The sequence below is a fragment of the Ctenopharyngodon idella genome, chromosome 13 (genome assembly GCF_019924925.1).
Source record: "Ctenopharyngodon idella isolate HZGC_01 chromosome 13, HZGC01, whole genome shotgun sequence".
Classification (NCBI taxonomy): Eukaryota; Metazoa; Chordata; class Actinopteri; order Cypriniformes; family Xenocyprididae; genus Ctenopharyngodon; species Ctenopharyngodon idella.
Window position 1 is genome coordinate 5,558,487 of NC_067232.1, and position 16,805 is coordinate 5,575,291.

Here is a 16,805-nt window from a genome sequence, read left to right on the forward strand (position 1 = left end):
TTTTTTAAAGAAGTTATGCTCACCAAGGCGGCATTTATTTATTAAAGCACACTGTAAAACAGTAGTAATGTGAAAAATGAATACAATTTAAAATAATTTTTATTCTTTTGATGACATTACTCTAGTCTTCAGTGTCACATGATCCTTCAGAAATCATTCTATTTATAATTTCTTATTATTATCAATGTTGTAAACAATTGTGCTGCTTAATATTTTTGTGGAAACATAATTTTTTTTCATGATTCTTTGATGAAAGTAAAAGTTCAAAAGAACAGCTTTTATTTGAAATAAAAATATTTGTAGCATTTTCAATGTCTTTACTGTCACTTTTGATCAATTTAATGCATCCTTGTTAAATTAATGTATAAATTCTTTTAAAAAAATCTTACTGACCCCAAATTTTTGAATGGTAGTATATGTGCTGTGATGTATATTCACCACAGGTGTCCATCTGTTACCATAAGCAGTCACATTTGCTTTTTTTCTAACAATTTAGGATGATTCTACCATGAAAATGTGGGATTATTATTTGCCTTTTCCATTTTGTTAATTAAACTGATGGTTATTGTGACAATACAATTGAGAATAGTTCAGTGTAAATAAATGTACATTCTGCATTGAAGGCTTGTGTTTAGATGTTGCTCTGTGGCACACTGAGAATGATTGATGCTGCGTGTCTGTGTTTGTCTGGGCACACCAGGAGAGCCCCTCCTTCCCAGACCTGCTCAGGAATTAAATGATTATCTCAAGGGTGCTCACCTCATTTGTATGGAAAAATTGTATTTGGTGTGGCAGCTTCGGGACATCCCCAGATATTGCTGCCGCGATAGGCTTACAGATGCTTGGCTGCGACAGTGACGCAGTGGAATTGTGTCTCTCTTGTCACTCAAAGGGAGCAAAAGGAACAGAGAGTCTGTGCTGCTGCCAGAATCTAGAGGATGTTGAGGGTTGTTTGGTAGAGTAGAATAGCCCAACAGCCCCGTTGAAAATGGCAACGGTCCTCAAGTTTAGTGTCTTGTGTTTTTTTTTCTTTCTTTTTTCTGTGAACTGGACATTTTAACTTGGTGCAGACTTGTAGATTAATTTTGTGGATGGTTCTGGATTTCTCAGCTGCATTTTGTTGTTGAATTTTAGGTTAAATGGGCATCCCTGCAGTGCATTCTATATCAGACCTTTTATATATCTCTTAAAATCTTATATATTTGATTTGTTTTGCCAGAAATATTTATCACTTCAATGGAGGCTGAAAAATATACAATTCCTGTGGCCCAATCAAATTGATACTTTCTACTCCATAATAAGAGCAGCACTTGTTCTCAAAGTATTTTTCCCATTAATTTTCCTCATATTGATTTCAGAATTAGATTATATTATCACTTTTTATATAAACACTTCATATTGTAAATATATATTATATTATTACTTATTATTAGTTTATTATATTATACATTACAAACTATTAACAAATAAAAAATGTAATACAAATATGTAAGTAGTTTAAATTAGACAGTCTCAGTTACATCAGTGCTTCGTGGGAAGGGTTTGGAAGGGATTCCTGATGAGAAGACTTTCATTCATCTTCGGAGCACAAATGAAGATCGATGAAATCTGAGAGCTTTCTTTCCCTCTATAGACAGATACGCAACTGACATTTTGACGCTTCAAAATGTTCATAAAGAGATCATGAAACTAATCCATATGAATTGAGTGGTTTAATCCAAATTTTCTGAAGAGACTCAATTGCTTTATATGATGAAGAGATGAAATGTAGTCTTTTATTCACATATAAACATTGATCAGCGAACATAAACGGAAGCTCAACTGAACCTGTTTGATGGGAGAACAAACCTCTTTCGGAAGCTCAAACGTGCTGCATAACACGAGAATGAACCTCATTGGTACTTGTATGCGTCAAGCAAAAATGCTTGAGCTTCCATTTAGCACAACTGATGTGTGAGTTGATGAATGTTTATATGTGAATAAAAGCCTAAATTCAATGTGTTCATCATATAAAGCGATCGTGTCTCTTCAGAAAATTTGGACTAAACCGCTCAATTCATATGGATTACTTTTACGATCTCTTTATGAGCTCTTTGAAGCGTCAAAGTTTCAGTTGAGTAGCTGTCTATGTCTAACACGGTTTTTAAAAATGAAGTTAATGTAGCAAATTAGCTCAAAAGAAATATGAATAATTAATCTGTTTGGCCAATGAACACAGTGTTAATTGTTTATTAATTCTAAGAAATGTTCATTTCCAGGTTATGGGAAATAACAATCTTATGTACAGTACTACTCAGAGCATGTAGTCAGGATCTGCATGAATAGGGACTCCAGTATGAGCATGAAACACGGACAACTTTACGTGTGACATGAACAAGACTTTATTAACTAGACTAAACACTTAACTACTCTAACATCCACACACATACATGCATACAGTTTACCAAGGGAAAGAGAGAGCTGAAGCAGAATACAGGAAAGCAAGAAGTTACAGCATTGTTTGAAATTCAGCCGATCAACAGCCTTGAGCAAACCATCAGTTTAGTTCTAACAGGCCCTTCTTTAAAAGGGGTAAAGATACTTAGTGTATCAAATAATGAGACTAAGTTTGATACTTGCATGTCTCGCCCATTTGAATTAACTTTCCTGATGCAATTTGTGGAGGCTCCCGTTGAATCTTTGCTGATATTGTCGTGATGAAAGAGAACCAGTTGGATTCAGAGGATCTTTGGTGAATGGAAGGTCTAGGCCGAAGCCTGGCACAAGCTTGGGGTTCCTTAGAAGCTTCTAGCTTCTTAGCATCATCTTCACATCAGCATTTCTCAGTAAAAAAGAAGAGAGAGACTGTGATCTTGTGATCAGTGATTTTAAAGGGTGAAGATGTCACACCCTCTTGAGGTGTCTGAGCCAATAAGGAGTTTTCCCTTCAGAGGGAAACTTTTACGAGTCTTTGTTCTGTAGCAAGATATTAGCATAAGACATTGGATTGGATGTTTGAGAGAAGAAACTTCTAGATTCTTATAATACTAATGTGTCACAGAGTTAGTAACATGTAACATAAATTACCAAATAGGAAACGAAAGTTGGAGTCCGTAGATACCAAACATGCTACCCATGTGATTTTAGGTAATTATAAATTTGCAACTCTGAAACATTAATACCAAAATAGTTCAAAAGAGAGAATTAATACATAGAATAAAGCCTAAAAAAGGTAAGTCATAAGATGGGAAAATTGGATACATGTTTATACATTTCTCAAGTGGTTATATATAGAATATATAGGATTTATTTGTCCTTCTCGGAAAGAATGAAGTCAGAGTCACTAGTCTCTGCAAAAATTTTTCTGATCGTAAAAGTTCTTATCAGTTTTCCTGTGTCCTGTAACAGGACACCTAGTTCTGCTTGTGTGTTAGCTACGTTTGGGATGCTAGTTGCAGTTTTTAGGGAGATGGGTTCACAGAACTTTGAAAGAGTGAGTTTCTGGATAATTCATTAAATATAATGACTAATTGTGTGTCTGATTGGTCCAGACGCTACATTGTAATGACACTGACTCAGGGCTTCTGCAATAGTATATCATTGCTTAACCTTTCTCAGAGCTCAAGGTACAGTAGGTCTGTCTTGAAAGGTTTATACATTAACGTTAAAAAATCTATTTCTTTAAAGAGAAAATTAATGGGATTTTTACTTTCGAAGCTGTAATGTTGTGGCAAGTGGTGTCTTCCGGGGTTGTGACTTATGTACAGGGTTTCACTGATATCTCTTTGGACCTTGAATCACCCATGTACTCTCCTTACCATATTAACAGCAGATTAAGGCTGCAGCTAAATGCACACAACCAGGCAGGAATTATCAGTTGGTACTGCGAATACTCTGGCCTCAATAGGCCATTCATTTGTCTTTACCAAATGTTTGAAAGTGTTAAATATTCCTTGTCTGACCCACATTTGTTTTGCTGTAAAGTATTTATATTATAAGTTAGCCCCGCGGAGCGTTGTTTTTTTATTGGTCCTGTGACATTAAGGACACTGCCGTGGTCTCCATATCTTTAGGGGCTGCAGTGTATCCAGTAGTTGTGACGTCCTCTGTCATTATGTCTAGAAGTCTGGGACAAACATGATTTGGTAATTATATCCGAAGGGAAAATAAGAGCCTTTCAGTCATTTGTCTTTCTTTTATAGAGGACACAACACTGCATCACAATTGTGCATTTAGGTTTCTGTTTATCACGCTTCACACTCAGCAGTGACAAACGTGTTCAGGGATTTCTTACTTTCTGTTCTCTTCATTAGGGGATGGTTGTCAAGTGTTGTTCCAGACTTTGATTGAGTTCAGTTAAAGGCTCATGGTTTTACTCTTTTGCTCTTTGACTCACTCTGAGCTGATCTGTTTAGCTGTTGGAGGTTTACCCTGTTTGTTCTCCTAACAGGCTGACTTCCCTTTTCTCTACTCGCACACATTTTAATGCTTGGATTTGACACGTATGACTGCTTCTGCAAAAGCAAAACATTTTGATTAACTAATGTACGTTAGCATTTTAAAGGTAAGGAAATATCTCCTCGGAAATCCCATGTTTCACGCACTATATTTATTTTATTGCTTTACTTCTGTCAGGGGGACAATATTTTGCTTTGTTGTATTTTTGTAAAACCGTCACTGTGCATGAAACTGTGCTAGAACAGCTATTTGTTTTGTTTGAGACTGCTTTAGGACATTTTAGGACCCATTTGTGGTATTCAGTTGTAGTTAATGCATCTACATTATGGAGGTCTAGTAAGTGTTGGCATTCTGCCACATTTATCAGTCTCATATAAGTCTTTTTCCTCATTCTAAAAATCATTAAGCTATCACAGTCTGATATCAGATCTGATAAAAATTTCAGTTGTAACTCATTAGCAACTTCTTAACTCTTTCCCTGCCAGCATTTTTTTTTTTTTTTTAAAGTTGCTATCACCGCCAGCATTTTTTGATCATTTATTTTATAATTTAAAATTGTGTTGTATATGTGAACATGCAATATATCAAAAGAAAGAACAGAGCCTTTTTTTTTTTTTTTTACAAAAAGCAGCATGAATCATGAATTCTCATCATGAATTCTTTTTTATCAACACTTGAATGTGGGTAAGTTTTAGGGCTGCACGATTTATCGCACGATCCGAAAAATAACATTGAACTTAAACGAGATTATCACTTAAACGTGATTCTTGGTGCGTCTTCTGTTTATTCAGCTACAGCGACATGATGCATGCTATCTTCTGCGGCAGGGCATATTTTGAGTTTCTGCGCAAGAGCGCCCTCTGGCTTTCAGATGGAGAAGCATTTACTACTAATCACAGAGCCGTACAGCTTGGACAAGCTACGCATAAAATAATCGCAGCCTTGGCCAAATCGGTTGCAATTTAATCCCGATAAATCGTGCAGCCCTAGTAAGTTTCATAACAAAAGCAACATTTTGAACAAAAAGCTGAGAAAATCGTGTTTTTTTTTCAAAGACTACAACATGCATTTTATCGCTTGTTTTTGCTTCCTTTTCTGTACTTTTTCAGAATTTGCATAATAGCGCCACCTACCATTAACAGTGAAAACACGGAAAGCCGGAAAATTTCGGCAGTGGCAGGGAAAGAGTTAAAAGGATGGTTCACCCAAAAATGAAAGTTTTATCCTTGCTTGATCATCCTATATTGTTTCAACCTTGCATTGTTTTCTTTATTCCATGAAAGAGATGTTAGGTGAAAGCAAAAACAATGAAAGCAATACCTATTTTATTTATTTATTTTTTTTGGCAGGGCAAGTGAAAATCTGAACCACTGGCCCGACTGAGCCATTTAAAGTAATCTATAGTGTTGAGCCCTGTATTTGATGAATGATTAATGGTGAATAGTGCTTCGTGCTTTGAATGCCACTGCATTTACCATGGGACTTCATGTTTGCTTATTTATTCTCACAGTCATCCTCATCAGACTTTGTTGCAAGTCACTGTGTTGCTGGTAAGTGTTAAACAGTTGTGCATGTTGAGAGTGAGAATGAGAGAGAAAAACAGACAGACAGGGAAATCAGAGAGGCGACAGGGGGCTTGTACGTCTGCTTTTACAATGACTGTCTGTCAGATTGTGTAAGAACGAAGGGGGGAGTTAAGAGGAAGAGAAGAGTGAAAAATCCACACGCTCCTTTTTTTTATGTTTCTTCCAGGCTGAGTCACTATCGAGGAGTGGGAAGATCTAGAGAGAGAGAGGGAGACAGCATCACGGAGAGCACAAGAGAGAAAAGCAACGGAAGGAGGGGAAAACCGCTACACAACGCCTTTGAGAGCGAAGCGAGAGAGGCAGCCAGCGAGAACGACGTAAAAAGAGAGACAGAGCGCAGCAGTGAGGGAGGGAGAGAGACGCTGAGGCTGGGAGAGCTGACCCCCCCTCCCCTCTCCTCTCCTGTCCTCTCCTCTCCTCCTTCCCCCCCCTCCTCACTCCTTCAGGAGCTGGTGTGTAGGAGCGGCGAGTACAGTGTGATTGAGGCAACATGAGCGATGTCACCATCGTTAAGGAAGGCTGGGTCCAGAAGAGAGGTAAGTAGCTTGTTTCTGTCTGTGTCTCGGTCAACTAGCCGGGTCAAGAAAACCCTTGCGTACGCCTGTGCCTCCAGGGACGGCTCCCTCCGTCATGGGCGGGCCACGGCTTGGCTTTAGTCTGTGTCTGTGAAAGCCGGCATGTGGGTGTGCCTCTTTACGCGTGTTCGTGAGCTGTGTTTAGTGCTGGTGTTGCATTTAGGGAACGTGCATGTGTGTTTGAGTGTGTCTGCCGGAGGAGCAACTGCATTCAGACTGGTATCCATCATTTCTCACTGCACTGCTCTGACGTGTCGGGCTGCTACGTTTGACGTTTTATTTGTAAGTATGTCTGGAAAACAAGTTATCGTGTAGCCTTTTTTGGTGAGTATGGACTGTTGTGTACAAATAAACGCTCAAAGTTAATATAAGTCAAAGTTATTTGACATCCATGTGGGAAGCCGCTCTTGGTGTTCTTATGAGATGTAGTGACTGGGGTACTTCATCCAGGTCCGCTTTTCTTTTCTGTATCATTATCGCTTGTTGAGGCATACAAGTACCTCTATGCTTGTACCTTCCCTATATGTGTATCCCATGAAAGTTGGTGATTTGGTGACACAAGCGATTGTGACTTTTGTCGATATGATTGATCAGTAAAATGTAACTATGCAAATGACCAGTGATTAGCAATGGGAGTGTAATTAGTTTACATGCACTTTAAAAGTTTTACTTCAGTCAGGCTAAAGTAATAACTTTTCATCTTACATTGTCATGTAAATGCTTTAGTCTGAAATTGAATCTGTCTGGTTTTTGTGAAGTTGGACTGTCAGACCTAGATGCTGTGATTGGAGCTTGGCTTCGTCCCCCATGTATACACATTAATCAAACTGCAGCTGGCCTGTGTGATGTACTTTTGAAAGAAAGACGCGACACACAATGTGTGTTTAAGCCAAGTTCAAATATTCCATTACTCATTGATTACATCATGATTGCAAGCTATATATTAGACAAAGAGGTGAACACTAGATTGACTATGAAATATCCCACTTAATGATTATTACTGCACAAATAAATGCAAAGTTCATGGGATCCAACACCTGATACAGCAGTAGAGTAGTGAGCCTACTAGTACAACGATTTAACCAATGTCAGTGTGAATGCCCTTAACTCTTGGATGTTTGTGCTACAGTGGGCCTGATGTCCCGCCCCCCTGATTGGATGAGCGGCCATAGAGTACCTCAGAGATGGCGTGTTTTTGTAGGCAAAACCCGGAAGCGAGTTAGCATTTTAGGACTTCCGGTTCCATCGCCCTAAAGTCTATGGGTGTTTTGAATGGGTTTTTGCTAAATTGCCTGAAATAAGGTCTGTGGTTAACAAAGCCTCTAAATATTTTCACGTTTTGATCTATGACATAAAACACACCAGTTATAACCTGCTTGTGATTTATCTATTTTTTTAAACCTTTATTGTGTCTTAAAAACGCTGGTTGCTAACAAGTTGCTAAAAGGGACTACTTCCTTTGGCGGGGACTTTAGACGTCATCATGACAAACAGGACATTTGGACAGCATTTCTCATGAAAAAGTGGATAAGTATTCATACACAGCGCAGATCATAATTAGCGAGCATGTTTTTAAATAAAGTTTGAGGAAGCTTGGTGGTGGTGACGTTGATCCGCGACCATGGTGTGCTGTAGTCCGTTTATAGCCTACTGTTAGCTTTTTATATCTGATGACTTTATTTAGGCTTCAAAATGTATAAATGTTGTGTTAACTTGTAAAGATTATCTTGATAGACAAAACATGTAAGTATCGTAACCCTTTGTTAAACACAGAGCTTATTTTTTGCGATTTTTCCAAAAGTCTTTGGGAAAAATGCATAGGCTTTTGATCGAGGGAACCCGTGTGCCGCTAACTTCCGGGTTGGCCTACAAAAACACGTCATCTCTGAGGTACTCTATAGTTCTGACATGCTTGTGCTTATTTAGATGTATTCATGTATGGACTGACTCCATTTAGTACCACTGAAATTCAGGGCTCCCATGGGTATAGAAAACTAAAGTAAAATCTTTGAAAGTCATGGAAAAGCAATAAACATTTCTATAGTGAGTTTATATATACAGTAGTCAACATTTGAAGTGGATCAAAAAAGTTAATCAAAGTTGTCCTAAGAACTAAGTTGTCCTAAGAAGAAGGTTTTTGGACAACTTTGATGAAAGGTTTTGATCCACTTCAAATGTTGACTACTATATATATATATATATATATATATATATATATATATATATATATATATATAGAGAGAGAGAGAGAGACAGAGAGAGTGGATCACTTATAATCCACTCTCTCTGGCGTGGATACAGCATCATGCCAAAGCAATGCCACTATACCCTATTTACAGTCAGTACCCTATTACAGTCAGCAATTTATTTTGTGAACGAAAAGTGTCTAATGACCTGGAGGTTACTGAGATAAAAATGTATGAAGTACCCACTACCCATGAGGCTCCATGTATAGAATGAAACTTTTTTTTTTATTTTAAAACTCATTTTAAATCTCTTTTTTTTAATCTTTTTTAAAAATACTGCAAATAATATTAAAAATTACTATTAATTTCTATGAGTGTTTTAAAAGGAAAATTTCAGAGTTCATTTAGTATTATTTATGCACTGTTATAATATTTATTAATATTTTGAATTAGCTTTTATTTTTATATTTTCAGTTATTTTATAATATTTAGCTTTAATTTATATTTATTTCAGTTTTAGCTTAAGTAATTCTAGTACTTCACGATCAGTTAATTGTCAAGGCAGCATTTCTAATTTTCAGTTAAAGGGGTCATGGCATGGGAAATCAAATTTTCCTTGATCTTTTGACATATAAGAGGATTTTGTACCATTAAAACATCCTGCAAGCTTCATAGCTTAAAACGTCCTCACAAACCTTGTAAGTAAATGATTTGTAATGCTTTGTCTGTAAATGACAGTTTTATATGGATAATGGTTTCCTATGCAATGATGTTAGCAAATCATAACAGTGGTCGTTCCCTGACAAGCCTCAGAGGAGCTGCCCCTTAAAAACGGATCATTTCAAACAGCAGGTCAGAACGAGAGTGGAAAATAATAATTTTCCTGCATATGTTTCTTTGTGCAAAAACTTTTTATTATTAACATTATAAGTGAACCTCAAGCAACATATTAAAATAATCCATGACTCATGACCCCTTTAAGATTGTTAATTTTTCATCTAATATTTTTTTTATTTAATCTTTTTTATAATTAACAAAAATGTTTATTAATAGTTTTCTGTTTTAGTTCAAATTAACAACACTGAGTAATTCAAAAGGCTATTATCTTGCATTCATTTGGAAATTCATCCCAACTGTTTATTTAAAAGTCAGTGGTCAAAGATTAATCAGTCAAAAACTGTGGGAACCCTTAAAATTGATTGTGAGTGTCATGCTGGTGAAGTCATGTGTGGTAGCCACATTGAGTCAGATTTGAAATTCCCTCCAGTGTGTGCAGCCTGGGCTGGGCTTGAGGATGTAGAGGTTAGCGTTTGGGATTGTGTGTGTGAAGTGCATGGGAGAGTTCGGTGTAGCCCTGGGCTGGGAAACTGGCTTCATTCTGTTTGTCTTGGCTGGCGACCAGGATGACCCCAATCACCCTCCTCTTTTCCTCTCCTTTTTCCACTTTGTCTCCGCCACTTTCTGTTTCCATTATAGCTTTTACTGTCTTTCCCCCCTCTCTCTGTCTGTGTCCTGTTGTACTTTTACTTTTCCATTTTGCTGCTGTCTCTCTCCGTCTCATCATCTCTCTCTCCCCCTCTAGAGCACCTGTGTCGCAGTACAAGTTTTCACTCCCCCCCCCTCTTCCGAGCTGTGACTTCTTAGAAAAAAAGGGCTGTGTGTGAGGAGAGGATAACCAAAAGGGTGACATCATTTCCTGTTTACTCCACTAATGAATGGATCACAAAGAAAAGGGCCAGCTTAAGACACAGAAGCCCTCCGGTTCTGACATCGCCCCCCTCTAAAAGCTCATTGTCTAAACATTCCCCTCATCACTGACCGCAGCCTGTTTAATGTGCCTGCCAAAGTTTGATTGTTTGGAGGTTACTTCAGCAAAATCAAGCAAAACGCAACATACTGGAATGTCATGGAACTAAATAGCATGATGTTTTATATTCTTGTCTTTAATTTGATGCCGTTTTGTTTTCCAGATCGCTGGTCTGCGGTAAATTAGCACTGATTGCAAGCAGACCTGTTGATAAAAATGCTTTGGATGTCTGCGCAGTGTGTGTGTGTGTTTGTTGTGGAGGTTAGCTGTCAGGCTCCATAGCCGAAGAGCAGCGCAGAGGAGTCACATGGTGCACTGCTCTGTCCCGCAGGACCGCTGGAACACTCTGTTCTGAGGAAAAGATACAGCCACATGAATGAAGCTCGCTCGCTCTCTCCGGCACGCTCACATGACCAGCGATGCGCTCGTTCATTCATTCTCTCTCTCATACTAGCATATGGATTACATAGACAAACACACACACACATCAAACTCTGACCTTGCTGACTGTTATATCCTTCACTTCCTGCTCCTTTTCTCATACCCAGCAATCTCCTGCTCTCATATGACCACTGCGGCCATTCCTCATTATCTCCTTCCTGTCCCCTCTCTCTCTCTCAGTATGTAAAGTGCATCTGAGTGCACCCCAGATCAGCTCAGACTGCAGTGGAAATACAGATCAGTTGGTACAGGAGCATCCTCATGCAGGTCAACATGAATGAACAGAACCATTACATATATTCTGTATTAAACATTACATATAAACATTACATTTATTCTGGCTGTACTTGTGTTTCATTACTCTTATTATTTCTCTTTTAGCATGTTCAGAATTTTTTTTTTTCTGGATACTTAAAGTTCACCCAAAAATGAAAATTCTGTCATTTATTACTCACCCTCATGTCGTTCCACACCCGTAAGACTTTCGTTCATCTTCGGAACACAAATTAAGATATTTTTGATAAAATCTGATGGCTCAGTGAGGCCTCCTTTGCCAGCAAGATAATTAACAATTTCATATGTCCCAGAAAGCTACTAAAGACGTATTTAAAACAGTTCATGTGACTACAGTGGTTCAACCTTAATGTTATAAAGCAACAAGAATATTTTGTGCCAAAAAAAAAACTAAATAGAGACTTTATTCAACAATATCTAGTGATGGGCGATTTCAGAACACTGCTTCATGAAGCTTCGAAGCTTTACGAATCTTTTGTTTCGAATCAGTGGTTCAGAGCATGTATCAAACTGCCAAAGTTACATGAACCATTGAAATTTTGAAACGTTTTGAAACACTTAGCGTAACAAAGCCTTGTTTACTGAAATCACGTGACTTTGGCAGTTTGATACATGCTCCGAACCACTGATTCGAAACAAAAGATTCATAAAGCTTTGAAGCTTCAAAGACGTTATTTTGTTTTTTTAGCGCACAAAAAGTATTCTCGTCGCTTCATGACATAAAAGGTTAAACCACTGTAGTAACATGAACTGTTTTAAATATGTCTTTACTAGCTTTCTGGGCATCTGAAAGTGTTAATTATCTTGCTGTCAGTGGAGGCTTCACTGAGCCATCGGATTTTATCAATAATATGAACGAAGGTCCTACAGGTTTGGAACGACATGAGGTTGAGTAATTAATGACAGAATTTTCATTGTGTGCACTAACCCTTTAACTCTACACCTGGTTAGGACAAGCTGTAAACTGCCATCATGGTGTTGATGACACAACCATGTGTATATTAAAACATGATCATTTTAAAAGTAATTAAGCTACTCGACCCTCCCTTTTGAATGGCGGTGTAGTCTATGCTTTTATGTGGAGATTAGCCAATCATAAGAAAGGAAATTTTACATATTGTAGACTTATTCATTCAAAGGGTCAGTAATTTGTAAGTAGTTTGGAAAATGGCCATGTAACACTAAATTATGACACTTATAAATATTTTAGATAGTGAGTTTGCTGCAACTTTATCAGTAAGAAAGATGCATCAACGAACAGGTAAACTTAGCAACACTTGTTGAAGGAAGAGCGTTAATTTTTTGGTATATCTTTTCATCAGGTTTAAAGTAACTAAAAAATTCTTATTGCAATATATGGCAATAATATGGAAATACACATTTTTTTAATGGAATTTTTCAGTATTTATTATAAATGATTTATCCGCTATGTTATAATGTCATCATCATTATTATTTTTTTTTAAATGTGTGCCCTCGTAATGTTAATAATAAGCATTAACCCTCCCCCTCGCTATGACATCTCTGACGTGTAGACCGGTTCAAGGGTGTAGACCGAGTTCCAACCAGTCAGTCAATTCCTGGTGCACAAAATCAAGTCTCTGCTTACATTTTTTTTTTTTCTCATTTGAGAAGCCATTTCACTTGTATATACAGTATGTTACAATAGGGAAATAAAGTTGGCCACATTTTTCATTTCATGCTCACTTTAAGAAATAACAAGTTAAAGAGCAACTATTTAATAAAACAATCATACGATTCTGCTAAAAAAAGAAGATATTGTCCACCAATTAGGATTTAACCAATTTTGTTACACCCATGAATTAGTTACGCTGGACCCAAAAAGAGAACAGAAAAAATTTACATTCAATTCCAAACAACCCAAAACACAATGTCGTACAAAGATAAAAATGAAAAAGGAGATAAACAAAATAAAAAGTTGGTGGTTGGATGTGATTTTAATCTGTAAACAATTCAGCTTTAAAATGGCTGTTTACTTGTGTTGTACAGTTGAGGGTAATTTTGATGAAATGTGCCTCCCTTCAAGCTTTGTTTTCGAACAAGTGCCAAATAGATTCTGAGAGCTGTAGATGATCATGAGCAGCTCCTGTATCATCCTGATGCTTTTTAATTTCACATTAGCTTTTCACAGTCATCCGTCTTAAGTCCTCCCACTTCCCTCTTAGCGGTGAGGGGAAAAGCCTCCACATACCCAAACAGATTTGCCGTCTCCTTTAAAGGAGGCGCACCTGCACAGTCTCTAACATGCACTCTCACACGCTAACGGCTGCCTTTTCCACTCTCCTGCCAGTGTGCCTTTCAGACTAGCGTCAGCATGTATGAAGAAAATACTGCAGCCCCCTCAGTCACGACTCAGTGGCTTTTGTGTGTGGTTGTTTTTCTGGTTATTGTATAAATGTGTGTGTGTGTGTGTGTGTGTTTGAGAACAAGGACAAGATGACATGCTCAGAGAGGGGATGATGGCTCTGGGGGTCAGGCTGTGTTGTAGCAGCAGGCTGGGGGTCACAGGCTTGACTCACTGCATGCCTCCAACTGACTGACTGACTGCAGAGTTAGTCATCTTTCTGAATCGTGCAGAGACCCAGCCCAGAGAGAGAGAGAACGAGACCTTGAGGTAAGGCAGATAGAGAACAAGAGAAAAGAATGAAGTGGTGTAGGCTCTCAGTGCTTGGTTTTCTTTGAAGAAAGTTAGAGGTTTAATGAGATGGTTCACCCAAAAATCATTTAACAGTTACAAACCTGTATGACTTTTTATCTTTGTGGAACAAAAAAGAAGTTTAGCGGTGTGTTCACGCTGTTCCTTCCATACAATGAAAGTGAATGCTGATCAGGGACTGTCAAACTCAGAAAATGACGACAAAAAAAAAAAAAACACAGTAAAAGTAGTCTTCAGCGCTCTTGTACTATTTTCCAAGTCTTAAAGGTGTAAGCCTTGTAAGGGAAAAACAAAATTATTTAAATTTATTTTATATATTATTTAAATGTTATGAAATGTCTCCTGTTCTCACCAAGGTTTCACTTATTTGATCAAAAACAAACATACAAACAAAAAAACTGTATATAATACTGTGATATTGTGAATATTATTGCAATTTAAAATAATTGTTTTGTATTTTAAGTTTTAAAATATAATTTATTTCTGTGATGGCAACGCTAAATTTTCAGCAGCCATTACTCCAGTCTTCAGTGTCACATGATCCTTCAGAAATCATTCTAATATGTTGATTTGAGAAACATTTATTATCAAAGTTGAAAAAGGTTGTTCTGCTTATTTTTTTGTTTTTTGTGGAAATCGTGAATTTTTTTTTCTTTTTTTCCCAGGATTCTTTGATAAATGGAAAGTTTAGTAGAACAGCATTTATTTGAAATAGAAATCTTTTATAACAATGTAAAAGTCTTTACTCTCACTTTTGATCAATTTAATGCATCCTTGCTGAATAAAAGAATTAATTTCTTTGAAAAAATCATAATGACTTTTGAACTGTAGCGAATATATATTTATTCACATTTGATGAAGCTCTTAAATCTCATTCACTTTCATATAAAATATTAGAGATATGGCGTTTAAAGATGTCATATCACGTTTGCCATCAGTAATGCTGAACATCATTGGTTCTTGTATGTCTCAAATTGTAATTGTTCAAATTTGAATATGCAAATTGCAATAATGAGATTTAAGAGCTTCAGCAGAGGGAAAGATTTTCATTGAGTAATGACTTAAACTTTGGTCTTTTCTTATTATCTCTCTTCAGGAGACATAGAATGTATATTAAACTGTATGCACTACTTTTATGGTGTTTTTGTCATTTTTGGAGCTTGACAGCTCTTGATAGTCATTTACTTTAATTCTATGGAAAAGAGCAGCACAAACATGTTGCCTTCAATTTGTCACATCACGCTTTGTGCTCCACGGAGGAAGTAAAGTCATACAGGTTTGGAACAACATGAAGGCAGAATTTTTATTTTTTAGGTAAACTATGGATTTAAAGCTTGAACTGAGGGTGTTAGAGGACTCTGTTTGTGGTCCTGATAAGGTTGTTCTAAAGCAAAGAGAGAAGGAGAGGGGAGATAAAATTGCGAACTGTGTTTGGTAACGTTTTTCCAAGCCCCGTGGTGATCTATCTGACTGTATCACATCTCGCATGTTTTAGTGATGAGGCAGTGATGCACGGGGCGTGCGAACGTGTGCATGCCTCTGAGAATTTAGGAGTGCCTGCGGAGTATGCGTATGTTTAGGCAGGAGCAATCCGGACCAATCACAGATCGGCCTTTCAGAATTCCAGCAGCACTTCTGCATTCCAAGAATGTGAAGGATGGAAATGAAGCTCATTACTAGACTGTCTAACAAACCTTGGATCCAAGTGTTGTTGTGTCATAATTGAGATTTAGACCTGGTCTTCATTATGCGGCATCTTTGATCCCTACCTTTAAGAAATGTTTTCACGATTCGATTTGATTTCTATTCGATTCGATTCAATATTGATTATTTTGGATGTGGTATATCAGATACCATACATGGCAAATTTCCTAGAGGAAAAAAATCTCTCAACTAATGCTGTAAACTACACATGGGAGTCAGTTGGTACTACATTACTATAATATTGTTAAAATTAACTTATTATAATTAACTTATTTATATACAAACACTTAAATTACACTCAATTATGTTTTTTATAATAACTAAAGTTTAGAATTGCATAATCATATTTCTACTCCAATTCATTTTTTTGAAATATAAACATTTAAATTGTGGCTGTCATAACTGCTTTATTCAAACATGCATTAAATATTGAATAACATTAAAAATTACAATGAATATGTAACGGTGCATAGCTATATTTATCAGAATGCTGACTTTCTAGAGTTCATTTTTATAGCTGACTAACAAGTTTATGGTCACTGAATATGTTTTTCTGAGGTAAATGTGACGTTACGTGACATTGTTTACAAGCTGTTTTATTGACGTCTTTCCGAGGTTGAAACACTGATTGAGCTATTACACGAGACATGATACAGATTTCAGTAAGTTGTACTGTATATTTTAACATACCTTCAGATGTTTAGTCATGTTTATTTTGCGCTGTAACTGGTATTAAAGAGGAGGAGAGGATCAGTTCACATGTGCTTCAGGCTGCCGCTTCTCTTTAACTGAGGTGCTACAGCAATCTGTCACGCCACATTTAACAGCACAAAAATGGTATTTATTTTTTGAATCTCATAATAAGATGGACGTCATTTGAAATCTAAGACTTTGCTTCATATCAAAAGTAACAAGCATCAGCAGAAAACAGACTAGACTAATCGATTCTTGGGATTTAAGAATCGATATCGGTTCATAAAAATGAGAATCGATTAAAATCGAGAAATCAATATTTTTTTTACCCAGCCCTACTAATGCACATGTCCAAGGTGGGCTCAATTAGCCTGTGACTTCTCCCAGAAAACTGCATCTACTCTGG

The 16,805-nt window shown here is 37.1% G+C and overlaps 2 protein-coding genes across 6 annotated transcripts in view; one reads left to right on the plus strand and one right to left on the minus strand.

Moving 5' to 3' along the window:
* The window catches only part of rsrp1 (arginine/serine-rich protein 1), a 209,980-nt gene that overhangs the window by 148,871 nt on the left and 44,304 nt on the right, over window positions 1–16,805 (minus strand). The window lies entirely within an intron of this gene.
* The window catches only part of akt3a (v-akt murine thymoma viral oncogene homolog 3a), a 99,363-nt gene that overhangs the window by 2,736 nt on the left and 79,822 nt on the right, over window positions 1–16,805 (plus strand). For all 5 annotated transcript variants that reach the window (XM_051917906.1, XM_051917904.1, XM_051917903.1 and 2 more), the window contains one exon: window positions 6,190–6,559. In XM_051917906.1, coding sequence (XP_051773866.1) covers window positions 6,514–6,559 — 46 coding nt within the window. In that variant the 5' untranslated portion in view covers window positions 6,190–6,513. The remainder of the gene's footprint in view (window positions 1–6,189; window positions 6,560–16,805) is intronic.